General features: G+C 39.8%; 1 protein-coding gene across 1 annotated transcript in view; it reads left to right on the top strand.

The window, feature by feature from the left end:
• Nucleotides 1-2,382: 2,382 nt before the first annotated feature.
• Nucleotides 2,383-21,495, top strand: part of PHEX (phosphate regulating endopeptidase homolog, X-linked) — a 95,358-nt gene continuing 76,245 nt past the window's right edge. The window contains exons 1-3 of the mRNA NM_001397884.1: nucleotides 2,383-2,736; nucleotides 6,686-6,754; nucleotides 8,481-8,642. Coding sequence (NP_001384813.1) covers nucleotides 2,625-2,736; nucleotides 6,686-6,754; nucleotides 8,481-8,642 — 343 coding nt within the window. The 5' untranslated portion in view covers nucleotides 2,383-2,624. The remainder of the gene's footprint in view (nucleotides 2,737-6,685; nucleotides 6,755-8,480; nucleotides 8,643-21,495) is intronic.

Raw genomic sequence — 21,495 nt, 5'->3', positions numbered from 1 at the left:
TTTGTGCTTTATCTCTAATTTTGTAGTTCCTTACATGCTGGAGAAACCAAAATAAGATACTGACAGCATCCAGGCTCTCCTAACCAGAGGGAAGGACACTGACATGATGCCACATTGTAAATAAGCCCACAAACCCCAGCTTAGAGAAGTCATTTGGCTGCTGGCAGCTGATTTGTGACTCCTTGCCAGAAGGATCATGCACTGCCCGGGTCTGACTATCCAGGGGCATTCTGTAGTTGGAGCTGCGTGGTTCTTGTCAGAATTCCTCCATGCTCTCATTGCCTTCAACGTTGCTTTGGCTAAGGCACTTATTTGGAAAAGGGGACTGAATTCTCCAGCCCCTTTATCTTTATCCCAGTCTCCCAGGGAGAGCTGGAAAATAACTTGTTTCTGCTTTGCACCACTGAAAGCTATTCTTGATTTCTGGTCTGATGTTGTCCTAGGAAGAGATCTTACCTTGAAACAAGATGCTGTCAGTGAGACATTGATAGAGCATGGTATTCATTCAGCACATACTAGTCTGTAAGTATTTACTTCTCTAGAATACCAGATTTTAAGTCTTTAAGAGGGAATCTGAGTGAGTAGGGATATGATGATTTAGTGTTGATCAGTTAGGATATAAAGGTGATGGAAGGTATTCACAGGTCTAATAGCTGTTTAGTATTTTCAGTATCTGTGGTTTAATCCTGATATTGAAGGAAACTCACAAAAACAATCAGAAATTCTTGCCAAGGGCTTCCTATTGAAATCTACTTGGTGTTTGGGTAATGGGTGAAGTTGATCAAATGGTGAGATCACAACATGTCCATGCATTTTCTGTGTCAGCACCCTGACCTTTTAACAGCCCCTCTGAGACTCGTGGCGATTTGTACATGAAGTCTCAATAGCACCGATGTCACTTAAAATTATATTCTCAGCTGTGCTGGTGACAGAGTTGTACCAGCGATTGTTTATAAACCAGGGATCTGCTCATGCCCTTGAAGTCATTCACACATCAAATGGAACTCTTTACAGATGGGAACATGATTCTCTTCGTTCCCTGACACTGTCATTTCCCTCTTCTTTCTCAGCTGTTGGACATATGGGATAAATAAGGGACAAGCAGGCAGGTGAAATGAAATAAATGCATTTTTTCCTGTCTGGGATGAGCAGAGATGAGAATGGCCTCCTGCATCCTGTTGTTGGATGGGAACAAGGGTCAGCAATGAGTGTTTTCCCCGCATGACCTCAGCCAGGCTGTAGAAGGCTTGGAGAACCTTCCAAATCCAAATCTTCTTGTAGATGGATTGAGTTTTCCATTCATGCTCATCTGGGATCCAGGTAAACCTGTGTGCAAGCACTCACAACACTTAATTTGGTCTTTTTTTTTTTTTTTTCCCCAGGCTGGTAACTCTGCCATCAGATGCACCTTGCCTGTCTTCTCTCCTTATATGTCTTGTTTTGTTGTGTTTTGTTGTGTTTTTAATCAGAGTGATTTTTGGCTGAGATAAGAACTCAGCATAGAATTAACTCAGGCACAAATTGTTGAGAGTGTGGATGTGTCACTGCCTCTCCCTGCATCCTTCTGTTTTATACGAGTCCAGCTCTGGAGAAACTGAGAGTTCTTCACAGGGCTGAATGTCACAGTCATATTAGGGAATTCACTCCAAAATTTTGTTATGAATGGAATGGGGAAACCTTGCCACCTAGAGAGAAGATTGTCAAGTCTAAGCCTGAAACTGGGAAATCCGTACAAATAACTTTTCCCCCAGTTCCTAACTTAAAGTGCCAAATAGATGCTTTCCACTAAGTTCATAGTGATACTTGACTTGGAGGTATAGGTTCCTCTCCTACTGTTCATTGCATATCAGCAAGGACTGAAATATCTTGCCTGGAAAAAAAAAAAAAAAAAAACAGCTCTTAAACGAGCACTATTCTGTAGGTTGTGCTGATTACTGCTTTTGCTGCATGACTGTGATTTTTGGCACAGAGCGTCACATACCAAATTCCCAAAATAAAATGCTACACGATATTCTAAGAGCTCCTAGGAAGCTTTAAAAAGGGATTTGTCCACTGGGCGAATATCGCTTCTGGTGAAGCCACACAATGCAGCAAGAGTGGTTTAGGACAAGAGAGCTTTAGTCAGCAAATTGCCTTTTAAATAAGCACAAAGGAAAACAAAAATCTTCCATCAGTCTTGTGTTTGTAAAAGTTGTCAGAAATCCTGCTTTGATTGTGAAGGCTCTACGGCTATACGTTAGAGTAGCTAAAACATCTGTTCGGCAACATTGTGAAATCTTCGTGCTCTGAACTCTTGATAAAGGGGACTGCTGAGCGATTGGCTCATAGAGACTTTACAGGCAGCAGGAGCTGTAAATAGAGTGGTCACTGCTTGCCTTCCCTAGTCCTGGTCAGAGGGAAGCACGGAAGACAGCCACTATTTTACAACTGCATGGTTTTGTTTTGAGAGGGAGAGAGCAGGAAGTGCCTAGGAAATGGTTCACAACAGAAACCTGAAGTTGTAAATAGAAGAGAGAAGGAGGAGAGCTGAGGGATGCAGCTTGCGAGTAGTTGAGCTCCTGATACAACAGCAGCAGAGCAAAACCAGGCTTCTTCAAGAGCGAACACATCCCAGCCAAATCCCGATGGAAGGGGAGACGGTACCAGCGAGCAGGAGAGCAGCCAACAAAGCCACGCGGATCGCCCTCGGCGTGTTCGTGGCTGGCACCATTGCACTTGGCACCGCACTTTTCTTGGGTAAGTGAGAAGGTCCAGGCTTGGTATGAGGGTAACCCATGCAAGCGTTTGTGCCCTGCACTGTGTTACAGTGACAATCCTGGTCTTTTCTTTTTCCCCATTTTATTTTTTTACCCTGAAGTGTGTCAGCAAAGAGATTTTTTTTGGTGTGGGGAATGTTAGAGCTAGAAGCTGCATTGTGAGCTCGTGTAACTATTGAAAGCTGAGTTTAAATTCGAATACTCAGTAGAATGTGTTCTAGCTGGAATGGGATTCTTTCACAGAACGGGAAGAAAAGGGTAAGAATATGAATATTGGTAATGCCGATTACAAACTGGCAGTTTGTGACCAACGTGGACTAAAATTCTCTGTTTCCTGAAAATCAATCTGTATTGCACACATTTTATGGAATCTGTTGGGTAATCCTTCATTTGGTTTTCATTATGGATTGGCTAAAATTCCTATAGAAAACTTGAGTAATGCATATGCTTGCACATTTTTTAGATGTTTCTGTTTTTCTACGATGAATCGCAAAGACGTCTTTGCAAAAATCATGAGGCGCATCTGGAAAGAAACTAAAATGTTTCAATCGGATTTATTAGCTGTTACTTGACAAAATAGAGAAGGCATTATTATTTTATCTCTGGGATTTGAAATCATTGTTAAGTTGGTTTTGTTGGAATATAGGATGTTGGAAGGATATACCTATGGGTATAAGTGCACCCAGAAACAATTAGACAGTGAATAGAAAGCAATACTCTGCAAAAGCTTGTAGAGACCGATCCTCTTTTAGGATAGTTCTGACAAACCTTTCATTTCTTCAGACCAATTTTCCCAGACCTGGGGAAACTTAATTTCTACAAAAAGTTTTTTGCTTCCCTCCCATCTTTTATGATGTTGTTTGAAAGGTACACTTCATTTATAGTCACAACAGAGAAAGTGGTGTTGAGTTTTCTAGCAAATCATGGAAGCAGCAGGCTCTCACTCAGATAGCGTTCTGTTGTAGAATCAATTCCACAAACACTTGCACAGAAGGAACTATTGTGTATGTGGAGAATCCCACTCAGTTCAATAAAATTCAATAAAACCCTTTATAATGATCAGGATTGGATTTTCACCTTGGTAATGCAAAGCATTGGTTTTATGTGAAAAATAGCATTTTTCCCTTAAGTAATATGATATCAAACACCAGGAAGTAATGGTGAAACCTTGTTCTTTTTTTAGAACTAAGTTACTTGTTTACATATTGCTTGTACAAAGAAACAGAAGTTTACTACAGTGGATTATCAGAGATATGACCTTTATCCATGGACCAGACATGAAAATTTAAGCAAATATAATAGTTCTCATGGACTGTTTTTAAGTGTGTTAAGACCTTTCTGTATCAAACTTAGTATCAAAATTTTCATTGGCCTAATGGCTAAGAAAATATAAATGCTTGCCTTGGGTCAACCAAAGTGTTTTTAGAATTTGTTTAGAAATTGTCAGAAGATTTCAACCAAAAGCACAATGGAAAATAATTAAACTGTTCTAACATTTTGTCAGTGAAATGTCTCCAGTGTTTCATTTTGACATTGTTTTGTTTGTAAGTTTGCGTTTAACTCCTTTTTAGCTTTGTCAAACAGAAAGGGAAGCCACTATTTCCTGGTCATCTGAAACATTTCAGGCACCAGGTGATGACTTTTTTTCTTCAGTTTTCATTTAATTCACATAACTTGCTGTTTCTGGTGAACCTGAAACAATTCCCCGTCATTTTTCTTCAGTCTGAGAAGCAGAACGTTGCCTTCTCCTACTTCTTTTGCTTGCTCTCCTGATAAGTCCTACAGCTCCCAGAAAGATCTGGGACAACCGTAGATTTTTCTTTGACATTACTTGCTTGTACCATTGACACTAAAGAACAGGCCAAATCCCCTGACAGCCCCCTCCTCTTTTCTGGATGCCTGTAGTATCAGAACCGTGAGGACTGCTTTGAATCATTTATCTTTGCTGACACTTTTTCATTCTCCCTCAATTCTCATCAAGTGCAAAGACTGCCTGGGAAATTCCCTCTTTTTTCTAGTTTGTTACGAAAAAGTCTAGCAAACCTTCAAGACCTGGGTGAGTTCTGAAAGGTTAACTTTTAAGAGGCAAAAAGCAAATCCCCATGAATTGGGTGGAGTGTGATGCTTTTGGAAAACTATTCAGTAATAGGCACATTATCCATTATTTGTAGTTTACATGGCTCAAAATTGTCTTCTGGAGACCTACCCTTCTCTGTTTTCTCCTGTTCCTTAGTATTCTGATTACAATCTTTCTTTGTTTCAAAACCTAGTGCTTTTCTTGGCTAATTGCCAGATCACCTAGAAGTAGTTTTTGAGATGTTGTTTTTCACTGGTTTATTGCAGTCTTCAATAGTCATTAAGAAATGATTGAGCTATGAAGTTCTAGCCTTTGGGGTTTTCTTTAACATTAGAATTTTTCTGTGTTACCTTCTCACATCTCTATTCTTTCTGAACTACAAGAAAACTTTATAGCCATCATCATAACACCATGAAATAGTTGCATACCGTTTTGCTTTTGTTTCTGTTTTTGTTCTTGCTACGGATTGAGTTATAAAAAAATGGAGATAGTGAGATATTTCTTTATGTCTACTGAGCACATCTACTGAATCTTATTTCATCTGCCCCTTGGGACTCTTTCCTATCTTCATCCCAAGTATCAATTATCTGCATATTTGCTGCCTGACAGGAGTGTCTCAAATAAGCAATCGTATTTAAATTTCAGTGGCTGTGAAAAAGCACATTTTTGAAAGAGGTCCAAAATTAACTGAGTATTCCATAGCTCTTGTCAGTGAAGTTTTTGGAAGTGAATAAACTACCAGCACCTTCAGAGGCCAGCTCATGCAGACACTGCACTTTGGCTTATAAACCAAGGTTTTTACTGCAGTCGTTGACAATTCAGCTTATTCCAAACAATAATGAAGGGACACCAAAGATGCCAATGGAGCCAGGTAGTGCAGCACTGCTGCAGAAGGAGCTGCAGCAGGGAAAGCCCTGCAGAAGATGGCTAGGTATCTCCATGTTCAGAGACCAACAGTGGGGATGGATTGCTTGTACTGTGATGGTGCTCACTGCCCAGGCACTGGGCAAATGGACTACATGACGTGGAGTACCCTTATTCCATGTTGCCTGAGAACAAATACAGCTGAAGTTGAGGAATCAGGCATAAGAGAGGAAAATATGAGGACAGCTCCAAAAGTAATGCCTCTCATTTTATTATTTTGGCCCACATGTCAGAGGCAGCTGTTGGTGGTATGGCAGTACAGGTTGAATCTTCCCACCAATACTCCATCAGATTTTGTTCCTGTGTGACATATGGCAGCAGAGGGGCTGTCTGATACAATGTCATCTGACGTGGAAGTAAACGTGGCGATGAAGCAAAAGCATGTCACTGAATTCCTTAATGCAGAAAAACTGGCACTCACTGACATTCATCAACACTTGCTGAATATTTCTGAAGACTAAACAGTGGATGTGAACACAGTGAGGGGTGGGTTGTTTGTTTCAGTGTTGGTGGCAGCCACGGGAAAGACAAGCTACATTCTGGAGGGCCATGCAGACTTTTATGAGCGTGTCATAAAGGCTCTTGTTCATCAGTAGCAAAAGTGCATAACTATGCACTAAATGGTGGTAACTATGATGAAAAATAGTGTTCAGTATCTGAGAATTTGCTTTATCAAATAGTGTTACTGTGCTCTTTGTATCTGTTGCAATTTCCATGGAAATAAATAAGAGGAATTACTTTGGGAGCAACCTATATAATTTTTAGGAGATGCATTATTCACCTAATGCACGTTATTCTAAATCACTGTGGCTGGAGATGCATTAGGGCCGGAGCTTGCACTGACATTTGAACAATCAAGCATACAATATCTGTCTCAAATGGTCAAAATCAATGACAGACAATCTCACTATGGTTTTCTATTTTGCAGTTAGCCAAGGTTTTATAAAGTTTCAACCAAAGCAACAGTACTGTTTGACTGCAGAATGCATTGAAGCTGGTAAGCAAAAGCTGTCTCTTATCCATTACATCATGATCACAGTATGTTAATGAGATATTTATATTGTTTTTCCATATTTCTTTTCACTCGTGATGTTTAATTAATAATTAGGGTAAAAAATAAGAACTTTTTAAAAAAGATTGTTGTCTAAATTACTGCAGATCTGTATATTTTCTGCAACTCAACTTCCTGTTTTTAACTGCTTTAGTTCTATTCTATCCAGGTTAACCAAAGTTTCCTGTTGGGTTTGCTTCTATTTTTTATTAGAGGAACCGAATGTAGAGTCTCTCAACCTTTTTTTATTCATCTTTTTCAGTAATTAGAAAATATTCAAGTGAATTCTGCACAGAAGTGTTTTAGGGTCAGATCTTACATAGGTGTGCATGTCTGCAATATAGGAACCACAGCTCAAAATCTGAAACTATTTCTATATCAGTAGGCTCTTCCTCACACAGGTATGCATGTTGTAAACCTCATGGAGCTGGGACATCTGGTACTGTGAAATGTGAGCTAAAGAGATCAGGTTTGGTAGGACCTAAGTCTCATTTTGTTCTCGTCATCTTGACAGCTTTACTCCCTCTAAATCAATGAGAGTCTTTCATTGGATGCAATGAGAGCAAAGATCAAACAATAGTTACCACATCTGGAAACCTGCCCCTAGATTCATTTCATTTGAAACAAAGTGGATATTGTGTGAGCTTCTAAGAATATTTATTTCCATTCTGAACCACATTAAAACAACACTTGTATTTGAAATCCTGATAAAACTCTGTGGGTCTACATACATAGACTGTATACATAGCAGACCAAAAATTATTTAATGCAGTCAGTCTCAGAGTTTCTAGCATGAGAAGTGGAACTACAGTTGAGACACAGAAATATCATAGGAAGTATTCTACGTAAAAATACTGAATGCAAGAACCAGTACTGTAAAGTCTGTAAAAGTTATCAGGTGTTCTGGTAGGCAATTTTCCTATTTAATTAATTAATTTAGATAATCCTCAAAACACATGGTTATTTAGGAAGAAAATGTCAAGTATCTTCATATTCTTTGTTACTTTACCCACATAGATTTATGCCATAATCTCTATAATGTGTGAACATTTGTTTACATACAGAGAAGCTTTTTTTATCAAGCTTGTCAGACTCATCTCCTTCTAATGAGTCTCACCTGCAATAGCAACTGTTGGGGAGGTAGTCACAGAAAGGAGCAGAAAATGCTACACTTATCTCTCCCAGTGAACAGCCAATCAGAACTTGATGTGTTTTGCAGCTATTGAGCTAAAGATAAACAGTGCATAATTTTTGGTAAGCTAATTTGTTTGATACTTATCACCACTGTATTCCTCAGGCACGTAATTCCATTATGGCAACAGTGGAGAGTCTGAATTCAGGTGTCTGGCCCCAGCAGGTCACTTTCCTGTAGGTTCAGTGGTCATTGCTCTTAAAGCACTCGAGAATTCATTGAAAAGATATTTTGTCTTTTTCTGAGTCTTATGCAAGCATTGTTAGATGCTAGACAAGCTGGGTGTTATTCTTGCTGCTGTTTTAGAAAGAGCAGAGATCAGGACATTCATCAGTACTAGAATAGCCAGAGTTAGCTCCAAGTGAGGACAGCATCACATTGCAGAAACTGTTTAATCATCATTTCTGGGTTTTGGTTTCATATAATTCTCAGTTTAGGTAAAGAAGTGCCATAACATTTATGTGGTATCCTTTTTTACAGCTGCTGCAGTCTTAAGCAAGATAAATCAATCTGTAGATCCTTGTGACAACTTTTATCGATTCGCATGTGATGGCTGGATATATAACAACCCTATTCCCGAAGACATGTCAAACTATGGTGTATACCCTTGGCTGCGGCATAGTGTGGACCTCAAGCTGAAGGGTAAATATGTCATTTATGAAAGTGTTTAGCTGGCTTTTCAGTGTTGCTTGTTAAGTGGATAGCATTGAAATGCATAAAAATTCCACACTCCCTTCAGCTTATTGCATGATATCATGTTCTCTTTTAAGTATATTATTATTTTCTTTATTGAAAATAACACTGAAAGAAAATTTATTATAACAGAGGCAGAACTGGGGGAGGAAGAAAATACCTGGGGTGTTGAACTTGTGGGTGTTGGTCGATGTTCAGCTGAATGTGAGCCAGCAGTGTACCCAGGTCCAGAAGGACCAGGGAGGAAATCGTCTCCCTGTACTCACTTCTGGTAAAGTCTAGTGCTGTATTTGGTTTTGGGCCCCTTACTGCAAGAAGGACATCGATGCCCGTGAGCATGTTCAGAGAATTGCAACAAAGCTGTGAGGGGTCTGGAGCACGAGTCTTATGGGGATCAGCTGAGGGAGCTGAGATTGTTCAGTCTGGAGAAGAGGAAGCTCAGGGGAGACATTATTGCCCTCTACAGCCACCTGAAGGGAGGTTGTGGTAAGGTGGGGGTCAGCCTCTTTTCTCACATAACTGGTGATAGGACAAGGGGGAATGTCCTCAAGTTGCACCAGGGGAGGTTCAGGTTGGATATTAGGAAAAATTCTCCAAAAGAGTGGTCAGGTGCTGGAACGGGCTGCCCAGGGACGTGGTGGAAGCTCTGTCCCTGGAAGTGTTAAAAAAAAGTTTGGATGTTGTACTAAGGGACATGGTTTAGTTGGGAAATGTTGGTGGTAGGTGGATGTTTGGACTAGATGATCTTGGATGTCTTTTCCAACCTTAGTTGTTCTAAGATTCTAATTGCTGTCAACCCTACAGTTTAAGAATGATGATACAAAAGGATATTTCTTATATCATGGGAAAAGCAGCAGGAATTGAACTCCTTCCTCCTTGCAGTAAACTAAGTAGACTAGGAGTCCAGTGGTGTAGAAGTACTGAATTCATACTGAAGATCCAGAAACTGATGAGCATTGGTCTATGATAGCACTCTGTTTCTGACAGTGAATAATTGCTGAAAAAGAATATAAGAAGTAAGTCAAAAATAGTGATATTTCCCAATACAGTTAGCTAGATTTCAGCAGGAGGCAATTTGAAACCTTTCAGATATAGAAGTTGTTCCCTACAAGTTGCAGTTTAGCTTGTTGTTGAAGTACCTGAACTATCATCAGTGAAAAAGAAGGCTTTTTAAGGATATGTCCGGATAAAAAATAGCCTCGAGTGGAAGAGTGTAGGAAGAGAAGTATTTTAATTTGTATATGACTTGACTTTGTGCTATACTCTGCAGCAACGTCTCTCATCGGGAAGTTCTGCAAACTGGAAAAAAAAGATGGTGATTACTGTTAGTAGGATAAAACTGACAAGATTTCATAATCTCCACTAAAACCACATCACATAAAAGAAGGGACACATGCAAGATTCATTATCGTTGTCAGTGTGCCTGAGCGTCACATACCTTGAGCATATTATTGAGCTATTAGTCTGCTTTTTGTTCACCACAGAACAGAGAACACTTTTAGAATGTTGTGTTTGAATATAGCATTTATTTTTCTGTTAGTTTTTGTACATATGTGTGTATAGGATCAAAGCCCTTTTCGACTTGTTTTCTTCAACCGCACAATATTCAATTCTCACATCATTAAGCATTTTAAAAGCTGCATTGAGTTTCAGAATATGAGTTTGGAATTTCAACATGGGATACAATCTGATGAGTGCTGTTTTAAGTCTGCTGAAGATGTCACAACCAAAAGAAAAAATATTGCCAGAGGCTGTTTTAAGTTATGTTTTGCATTCTAATTATTCTGCTGCCAGGATAAGGCTGTATTAGATAACTGCACATCCTGCATGAACCTTAGCCACATATAAGACAGATCTAATTGAATATAGAGTAGCAAGCTGTGACTCTCATCCTTAATTTCCTCTTTTTACAGTGCCTAATCAAGGACATCATGCTATGCCACATTTTATATGGCTTTCTTATTGCAGTCCCTTTAGAAGTTGCTAATCCCTAGCTGTGAAAGTACAAGACAAAGAAAGAAACATCTAAGTGAGAAGTATTTACTTTCTGGAAGCGCCTTATCAAAAAAGGGGTGTAATGAAGTGCCTGATAATTACATTAACAGATGGCCTGAACTGCTCCTTACCACAGTACAGGGGAAAAAAGTGAAATGTTTGGTGGAGTAGAGGAGTTGATTTAATATAAAATTTTTATCTCCTCATTAACTTTTATTGAATAAAATCTCCAAAATATGCTCGTGGTAATTAAAAATAAATAAATAGTGTTGGATATCATATTGTTAACCAAAGTAACAAGGCATAACTTCAGCCTCTATATATGTTTGCGCTTTAGCTTGAGTTAATTCATTAAATTAGCTGGACACTTCCAGTTATTAATTTGTGGGTGACCACATCCTTGCTTTCAAAATTTTGCCAAGACAATGATTTTTTTGCACTGGGTAACATATATGGCTAACCAGATCTTGGAAGCCAATATAACCTCTTTTTCTTAAAGACATCTGAATGGAGCCTCATACTATTGGAAATGGCCCTGCTTGACTCAATAGATTAAAAAAAAACCCATAAGGAGATGATTATTAAGCAAGTTACATGTTCTGAAATATTTATTGTATTAAAGAAATCTGTTAATCTCAGAGTGATAACATGACTTGGCCAGAGATCCACATTTTTCATATTTGATATTCTTTGATGGTGTGATAGAGATGGAAGTATTTATTCAGACAATATATTAAAAATGATGCTGTTTAAAATAAATTATTCAAACATCTAATCTGTTTCCTGGTTCCTGAATGTTCCCAAGCTTTTGGCAGTAAGGGAGTTTGAGTATTTGTGCAAAGACATGCACAAGGCCTTGATTACCCAAGGGTATCTTCAATCTTCATTTTTTGTTCAGGGCCAATAGACATAGAAGATCTTGCAGCCGATAATAGGCAGCAAGGGTAAGAATTAATTTTGTCTTACCAGAAAGTGGTAGGTGTAGCTGTACAGTCTACTGAAGCTGTCATTAAGCATTGCCAGTTTTGAGAGTAAAGCCGTTTTGTTGTTATTGTTGTTGTTTCCTTATTATTATTATTGAGATTGCAGACACACAGGAGCATAGGACTTTGCAGATCTCAATTTCAAGAAAAGGGAGAACATTTTATGTAATGGTGAAGGTTTTTGATGCTTTAATGGTGAACAGCAAAGAGAGCAATGGCAGAGTGTGTCAGTGGAAAATAGCTGAGAACTACTGGGTGGCACTCTTTTTGCACTCATGTTTGGTTAATTGAAGGAACAGGACAAACAGTGTGCATTTCAGGGTTCTTTTACATTCATAAATTTTAATGTGACAGTTAAAATTCTAGTTTTTGTAAGATTTTGTAAGATTTCACTTTCAGTTTCTTTCCCATCCTTTGCTTGAGGGTTGCTTGGTTTTCTTTGTCTGCTCTCAGTGGACTTCCCAAACCACATATGGAACCTATTACAAAATGGGTAAAATCCTGGCACACTGAAAACTCCAGTATCCTTTACCTTGGATATCAGACACATTGGGGTTTCATGCATTGTAAGGGAACACACAGAAGAGAATTGAAGGTGGCCAAAGATGTGTTAAAAGCATAGTTTTGTGGTTTAGGTTAAAATTTCTTGATTCCTTACAGAACAGTTCTGTAGAGGATGAAGGTCTACTTTTCTTGCTCTACTCCGTGTTGGTGCAGCCTCACCTCAAGCACTATGTGCAGTTTTGGGCATCACAAGATAACAGGGACATAAAACTATTAGAGTGTACAAAGGAGGGCTACAAAGATGGTGAAAGGTCCAGAAGGAAAGACACATGAGTGGCTTGAGGCCCTTGGGTTTCATGAGCCCAGAGCAGAGGAGCTGAGGGGAGGTCTGATGGCGGCTGCAGCTCCTCACAGGAAGCAGAGGGGCAGCGCTGAGCTCTGTTCTCTGTGATAACGACAGGGCCCGAGGGAACGGCATGGAGCTGTGTCAGGGGAGGGGCAGCTGGGGGTTAGGGACAGGGTCTGCACCAGAGGGCGGTGGGCATGGAATGGGCTGCCCAGGGCAGTGGGTCCGGCCCTGAGTTCAAGGAGTTGAAGGAGCGTTCAAGCGCTCTCAGACATAGGGTTTGATTTGGGGTGGTGCTGTGTGGAGCCAGGGGTTGGTGTCAGTGTGGGTCCCTTCCGACTTGGATATTCCATGGTTCTATGATTAGGGGGTTGGAACTTGATGATCCTTGGAGTCCCTTCCAACCCACGCTATTCTATGATCCTATGATAGAACGAGTTAGCCAGTCCTTTCTGCACTAGACCATCCCTGATTTGAATGATACCTTTCATTTTTAACTGCAGGCACATTTAAAAAGTTAGATACAACCATTTTGAATACTGGTTGTCTCTTGAAGTCTTTCAAAATGGAGAAAGAAATGGTTTGACTGTGGCCGCTTTTATAAGAATAGTAATTCAATTATATTTCAAGCTGTAACTGCTTCAGCTTTCCGTTAGGTCAAGCTTGCAATGTCTCTGAATTACTAAATGTGTTTCACTTACCATAAAATTTCCTGCACAGCTATTTGAGTTCCTGCAGAATTTTTCCATCTTGATTGGTGACCTTAGTTAAGAGTTTGGGAGCTCGACTGTCTTACCATTGAAATGCGGTGAATAATTCAAAACTGGAAGTTTTACCGTGGCAAGTAAATCAGTACCCGTGACCCATGGTGAATGTTGATTTTGAACTAAATAGTTTCTTTCACTTTGTCTGAAGTCTGCAGAGTGATGATATACAGCTGGATTTTTTTCTCAAGTGACCATGCAGGAAGCAATAAATCAAAAACCAAAAAACTCTGCAAATGTTCCTAAATCTCAGCACTGCAAGGGAGGTGATTTAAATTACATAAATTATTTGTGAACATGGCTTTCAGGCCTTTTCAATTTAATTTGAGTGTGTGGAAACTAGTTGCAGATTAAGTCTCTGTGCTGATCCTGGCCCAGTGAGACACCTACTTGAGACTAATTTACGGCACTAAGGTTTTCCAGCGCGGCTATTTTCTGAACGGCTGTCAATTTAAACATAGCAGGGAATTCCTAATGTGGCAAACAAGGAATTGAGGATATGGTGAGTGTGTGTGTGCGTGTGTGTGTTCGTGTGTTTTTAAAGAATATGAGGCAGCAAGCCAAATGTCTGGTAGCATAGGAAACTTCTCCTAATGTAATCTGCAATTATTTTCTTTAGAAAATAACTACTTTTAAGTAAATCCAGAAAGGCAAAAAATATTGAATGGAAATTTATACTATTTGACCACAGGTGTGTCTTTTCAGACAATCCCAGAAGCTGGTGTTGAGTTGCTGCTGCCTTGTGCCGTAGGGCTTTGCAGGGCTGGCCTCTCCCTCTCACTGACAGACATTTGGTTGGGAGCACTGGGGTGGCACTGATGTGGTCTGTGAGATCTGTAACGTTGTCACTGATACTCCTCATGTTCTGTCTCGGTGGACCTTTGATTTCTTTTTTACAAGATAGCGTGTTGAGCACTGTTGCAAATTAGAGGAACAACAACAGTAATTAAGAAAAAAAAAAAAAAAAGAGAGAGAGAGAGAAGGTATTTATGTTGATCATTGATGATGTTGATTATTGATGGTGATCAGAGGACTGGAGCACCTCTCCTATGAGGAAAGGTTGAGGGAACTGGGCTTGTTTAGTTTGGAGAAGAGAAGGCTCCCGGGAGACCTCATTGCGGCCTTCCAGTACTTGAAGGGAGCATATAAACAGTAAGAGGAACGGCTGTTTACGAGGGTGGATAGTGATAGGACAAGGGGGAATGGTTTTAAACTGGGACAGGGGAGGTTTAGGTTGGATATTAGGAATAAGTTTTTCACACAGAGGGTGGTGACACACTGGAACAGGTTGCTCAAGGGGGCTGTGGATGCCCCATCTCTGGAGGCATTCAAGGCCAGGGTGGATGTGGCTCTGGGCAGCCTGGTCTAGTGATTGTCGACCCTGCACATAGTAGGGGGGTTGAAACTTGATGATCGTTGTGGTCCTTTTCAACCCAGGCCATTCTATGATTCTGTGTTATCCTCTCCAAAAGCCTCTTGTTGGATGGCTGCTGTTATCTAACAAGATAGCAGCAAACAGCAACAGTGCTAATTCTTTTTTGATTGGCATCTTCATCTGTGGATGCATCTCTTTTCAATGGTCCAGAACTTTTTTTCAGTGGTTCAGATCTTTCCTGTAAGGGCTTTTTTCCATCTAAGTGTAAGAAAAAAACTCAAGTGTCCCAAGTCAAACAAATCTTTCTGAGCAACAAGTTAACAGATTTTGGTAAAATGAACTACCTGAGTCAGAGATGGAGCAGCCAAGAATTTTACAGGCTTTGTGGCTGCTCAAAATGAAAGCTGTATCTGCAATGAGTGATTTTGGGAAACCATGAGCAGAGAAAGGAGATCATTTTGGTTCCTAAGTGAGGTTTTAAGGCAGTACAGCAACAGAGCCACAGACTTCCCACAGCATCTCCGTGGTCAGGAGACAGAACAGCATCTCTCTGTGAGCCCTGTGCTGGAGCAGGAGCAGGATTTACACCTTGCTGCCACTCCTTTGTGCAGTACAATATTCCCCTAGTCTTGGAGGGGGAACCTCTCTTTCCACTGTTGTCTACAGAGGGATGGTATATTCCTATCTGCAGACACTGAATTCCAAAGTTACTGTAGGACTGTTTGGGTCTGGTGCCTCACCACCCTCAGTGTAAAAGCTTTTTCAGTCTTTTTATTAAAAAAAAAAATGCTTAATACATATTGAAAGTATTAATACGACTGAGTAAAGCTTAATGCCAGCTCTACTACAGAGCTCCCTCTGTACTGTAACAGCTGGGGCTCTTACAATCTTCCAGCTTAAAGGTAGTTTAAACTATTGTACCTAATGTTATTATGATGTGGAATTGCTGTCCTCTACACTATAATCCTGGTGTGTCATTGCATGTGTTTTTTGGAGTGGGTAGCTGCAGGAAGTACTGCTCAAAAGATTGTTTGAGATTTGCTATTGAAATTAGGTTTATGAACAGAGGCTCTCACATCAGTATAAGATGGCTTTTGTTTTTGTTAGAGTTTGTGTACATTTAGCTTAGTTGACTTCTGGAAGAATTCCATGATGTACTTACTTTTTTTTATATACAAACTCAAAGTATTTGAGTGAGGTGTGGGGGGGCAGGGGGACACAGTTTTTATCAAAACAGGGCAGACTTGATTAACTTGTCAGCTCCATGAAGAGAGTTCTGAGGGATGAGCTCCTGGAGCTGCAAAAAGAACCAGAAGGTTTTATTAAAAATTAATAACTTGGTGGTTTAAAAACATGAAAAGCATAGTCTGTAAGGTTTATCTGAGGCTGTCCGAGCCAGTACAAGTTTTTCCAAAGGCAATCAATAGCTCTGTTCATTGACATGCTGGATGCTCCTGCCTTCCAAAGAAATAGTGGTATACAATATAACAGGTGGTAGGACAATGTGGTTCTCTCTGCATTATTTTTGAGCCTTGTGTGAACAAGGAGTTTGTCTTGATGAAATATGTTTGGAGTGATTACTGGGAGTCCTTACAGTGAGATGATTCTGATGACCTGATTATTTACAATGGGGAGAGTGACAGAAAGAAGGTAAGAAGGTAATGGAAAGCTGATTGAGGAGAGAACATTGGAAAAAATATGTGCTTTTGTGAAATTTAAAAGGTTTATTATAGACATCAGAATAGAAAAAAGTATTGATTTGCTATTTAATTTGTGTCAGTACACAGTGTATTTTTCTTGGTTGGGGAAACGGTGAAAGAAAGGTTGATTGTTCTTCTCTCAAAAATGATATAAACAAGCTCAAGAGAATTCACAGATTTAAGATTTATCTGTGGAATAACTTCACCATATTTCCTTATTGTCCTCATGTGGAATAAGAAACTGAGGGGATTATCTTAGCAGTGCATCTGGAGAAATATGGATCCAGCTCTTTCAACTTTCAGGATAACCTCTTAACTGGGAAACTGTAGGCTGTGTGGTGGCTCTTCTTCCATCTCTCTTGTTGAAACTGCTTTATTTGACAGAAAATATTTTAACATCAAAGGTGTTGAGCGTTTTTCTAAATAATTTGAATAGCCAGATATTTAAAGGATTGAATTCCTGAATGGCACATAAGGCTCCGGTTCCTGCCCAATAACTATGCAGTTGCATAAAAAGAAAAAGAGTTCTCAAATAAACCCACTCCAGGAATCCCTACACCCCACTATTTAGGAAATCTCAAGATATGGAAACAGTAACTAAATGCATTTCAACTTGTATCTCCAGTTGATTCAGGTTGAACAATGGATTTTAATTACTTCATAATTAATATTTTTGCTTCTGTTTTGACAATGACCTCCAGGTTTCATTGAGTGTATATGTGTAGAGATATATTCCCCAGAAAAGTGAATTATTTTCATATATCTGTATGCTAACTACATGTAACATTAATGTATAGTCCTTGATCATTCATGTGTGAAAATGAAGATATTCTCGTAGGGCTACATCTATTCGTTGACAAGAATCAAATAAATACCACACTTTTTGTGGAGGAAAAGTGTTCAGTTCCTGTTGCCATTATTTGTGTTCATTTTTTCCCCCTTAGCTAGGCATCTCCCCTTACTTTTGTCTAGGCCCAGAGAAAGAGCTTTATTAATGCAGGCACAGATTTAAGCATTGTAAGATTTTTGAAAGCCTTTGATGCTACTTCGTTGGGTTTGTTTTTTTCCACAGACATTGAACAAGCAGTAGAGGAATCCAAACCATAATGCAAGAGTAATTGAAAATAGTGTTTAGAAAATGTATTAAAATAGTTTTTTGTACAGCACTGGGCTCTGACAGCTTCCCTTCCAGAACTCTGAAAGCCACCAACAAGAGAAGGAAGAAGAACCTTATTGTCAATAGGGTGCTGGTATATATATTTTCAAGCATTTAGCTAGAGTGGTGAGAAATATTTTTGTAAGATTTTTTTTAGTTGTGATGGAGTGAAAATTACACATTTCAGTCTATTTTCTTATTTTAGAATCCTGAGAGCAAACATTTATATAAAAACCAGTTATTGGCAATGCAGTTTTAAAAGGAGTGTCTTGGGGATGGGGACTCCAAACAGTGTATCAGACTGTACACCAGACACCTGAAATAGCAAGAAGCAGCACAGAACAACTAGGAGAACTAGCAGCTAAAAAAAAAAAAAACAACCCCACAACATAGTTTAGGGAGCTCAAAAAAACAAAACAAACAAACAAAAAAACCCACGAATACTGTTATCTATCAGTTGTTAAAAGAGGAAATGTGCTGTGGTGTATACTAAGGTTGTATAGCAGAAGAAATTCTCAGATCATGTATTTTAAAGGCATAAAGAAACTCAACCAGGCCCTTGAAATTATGTATTCGAAGCTGGGTTATGATGATCAAAAGGGAGCCACAAATGACCTTCCATACCCTCCCATGAGGTGTGTGTCTGTAGTGTTTTATGGGCAGGCTAGAGGCGGCTCAGCTCTTTTTGCAAGGCTTCAGATGCAAAGCAGCTCTGAAATGGCATCTAGGCAGCGTAACCTGTGCTAGTAAACCTGTTAAGAGGGTCAAGGGTACTTTATCAAGGATGAAGTTTTACTGAAACATTAACACTGCTTTCTGAAGCAAGGAGATATCTATCTCTTTGCAGGAGAGTTGTGTGAAAGAACAGATTTATCTCTAAGAATAGTATAATCTTGGTTTGACTGTACTTGTTCCCAACAAGTATATACAGCTTTGAAATATGTCAGTCAATGCTGTTGTTTGTATATAACCTCTGTGGTAAATCTGGATAACCCGACACAAGGGGTGTTCACCTCTACCTCTGTGGGAGTCAGGCTTCCTCACTGATGAGAATAATAGATACATATCAGATTTTTCCTTTTGAAGAGCTCATAACCTGGATTATTTGTGTTGCAGTGTATTGATCTCACATTTTCATGCAGCTAGCCAGGGAAGCTACCATTGAACAAAGGATCACAACAGTGTCGTCCATAATTTTAGATGTGGCCACTGCTTTTATTTTGAAGTAGAACATCATGCCCTTTGTAGGCCTCATCCATAACGCTTGCCCTCCTTCACTAACTCTGGGCTCTGAAAAAAGAAATTGGAAACTAGATACTCTGAATGAACGTCAGCTGACCCCAAGCCATTCTGAGATAATCCCTCTTGGAACACGCAGGCTCACATTACTGTAATTAGGACTGTACATTGTTCTAGCTATTATTTCCGTAGCAGCAGCATGGCTTTTTGTGCTTCCTCTCACACTGTGGGCAAATTATTTCTGTGCAAGATAGCTGTGTGAACTGCAATAAACCTGACTTATCAAATCCAGTGCCCTGGGAGTTTGAAGAAAGGACAGTGCCTGGATGACACAGGTGGAGTCCTCAGTGAATGCCTGTGCTGGTGCTGGTACAGGTGACTACTTGGGCTCTAGGGGTTATGGCTGCTTTTCAGGGACTCTTTCAACATAACTCTTTAGTGTGAAGTAAGTATGCGTTTAGAGCTAGACAGTCTTAATGAGGACTAGATGAACCAGTTATGTCATGGCTCAGGGAACAGCACTTTGCATGTGAGTGCTGTGTCATTTGTTGGATTGCCTAGTGTTTGTCTTACCAAACATTTGCTGCATGTATCTGTATTTTTAGTGTATTTTTTCATCTCCTGATAAATCAAAATGACCACCTGTGCTTCCCCACTGGAGAACATTCTGAGGGCAAGGTTTGCTTTCAAAATGTAACTTTTTTTTTCCCCAATTTTTAAGCTGAAATTCCTCAATGGCATAATTAAAACATCCTGCTGCTGGCAAAACATCAGAGGATACCTTCCCCATTTCTAAAAGATAACATGAATTTTGCTTCTTTACAGAAGTAGAACAGAAACTGGGAAGGGAGATGTAGGTTAGATGTTAGGCAGAAATCCTTTACTCAGAGGGCAGTGAGGTGCTGGCACAGCTGCCCAGAGAAGCTGTGGTGCCCCATCCCTGGAGGTGCTCAAGGCCAGATTGGATGGGGCCCTGGGCAGCCTGAGCTGGTGGGGGGCAGCCTGCCTATGCCAGAGGGTTGGAACTGGATGATATTTGAGGTCTCTTCCAACCCAAACCATTCTGTGATTCTATGAAACAAAACTTATGGCTGATAGCTGGGGAGGGTGAACAGCCCCTTTAATTATTCAACAGTTTGAAAACTTAAACATTTTGGCTGTGGGGGTTATTAAGGAGAAGAACAGAGGCTTTATTGTTTAAGAATCAAATGAGAAGTCCACCTTTTTTTGGCATGTGGTATTTGCAAGGAAACTCCTTTTCCACAAGTAGAGTTCCTGCATTTTGGCCTAAGAAACTGAAGATTACTGGGAATAGTAAACATGCAATATGCAGCAAATATAATTTCTAGCTGTTGCTACCAAAACCAGAGGAAGAGAATGTTGTTGCATGAGATTTTGACAGTTTTTGCTGAAGGATGAGCCTCTTCTGCCTCTGGTTGAGTGAATGGGTGGGTATCAGTTGTACGCTTGGACTGCTTTCTGGAACTGTGCTGAGAACAATGCTATGCAAATTGTTTTCAGCTGCAGTACTGAGCATCATCTGGACAATGCTGAGCAACTCTGTCACTGACATTAAAGGCACTGCTGGGCTTTCAGTATCTCCAAAGGATTAAGTTCTTTGAATCTTTGAATCAAATTCAGTATGATTTATGCTCATAAAGCAACAGAGTTTAAATCAAAGACTCTGACTTGAGTTAGATATGGAGGAATTAATCCTCTGTGGCTCACATTCTTTATCTGCAACAGTGGATAATCACTGCATCTTCTTGTTGTCACGTGTCTAAGAGTGCTTGGAGATCCTTATCCTTAACATATAGGGTGCAGTGCCAGGAGAAACCATTAGATTCTCTCCTGTGACCTTGTATCACAGACAATTAAATTACCCACATATGCAGCTCACTAGCTTCTGCTGGAATAAAACAGAATTTGCATTGGGCTAAAGCTTATCTTCCAAAAAAAACCCCATCAATTCTTGAAGATGGTAAGGGGTTGAGAAGCCACTATCTCCACTGGCTGCTTGGCTCCAGTGATTAGTCACTGCCACTGCTGAATTCATCTTCATATTCCAGTGACTGGCTTTCCTTGCACCTCTTTTTAGTAGACTAAAGATCTCTTTTGCACCAAGCATTTTCTTATGGCAAGGCATTTCTTATTCTAATCTCACTACCCTTCCACTATCTTTTATGAAATAAAACAAATCAATAAATCCTGTTTTTAAAGTCTCCTACTGCATGGCTCTTTTTCCCAGTTCTCAAGGCATTCCACCCAAAGAAATACTCATTGCTTTTAAAGCATGAGCAACAGAGGGCATGCAGCATTCCAATCTCTCTCCAGCCTGTGTACAACAATAAGATCACCTCCCCAGTTTGGTACTTCTCTGTTTTTGCAGTCCAAGACCGCTGCTTTCTCCAACATTACCCGGAGATTTTATGCTGAATTACTTGCCTCCTTCTAGCTTTTCACTCTTCCAGGGTTAAAACTTTCCAGGAAATGGAATGTCCCACTGGGGCTTTTGTATAGAATTTTTTAATTTAAAGTCTGAATGTATTCCCACTGGAATATTCTTTTTCTTCAAGGTAAAAAGTATTAGAATGTACTTCAAGTCATTGTTAGATATCACTGTACAAACACTACAGTTTGCATTTTCCATGTACAGCAGATGTTTGTAGAAGGATAAAGACAAAAGTGAATGGGAGAATATCACTACTATCTTCATGAACAGTATGTAGTCTCCATACCT

This window comes from Gallus gallus, chromosome 1 (genome assembly GCF_016699485.2).
Source record: "Gallus gallus isolate bGalGal1 chromosome 1, bGalGal1.mat.broiler.GRCg7b, whole genome shotgun sequence".
Lineage (NCBI taxonomy): Eukaryota > Metazoa > Chordata > Aves > Galliformes > Phasianidae > Gallus > Gallus gallus.
Note: the sequence above shows the minus strand (reverse complement) of the source record. Positions and strands in the feature narration are given on the sequence as shown.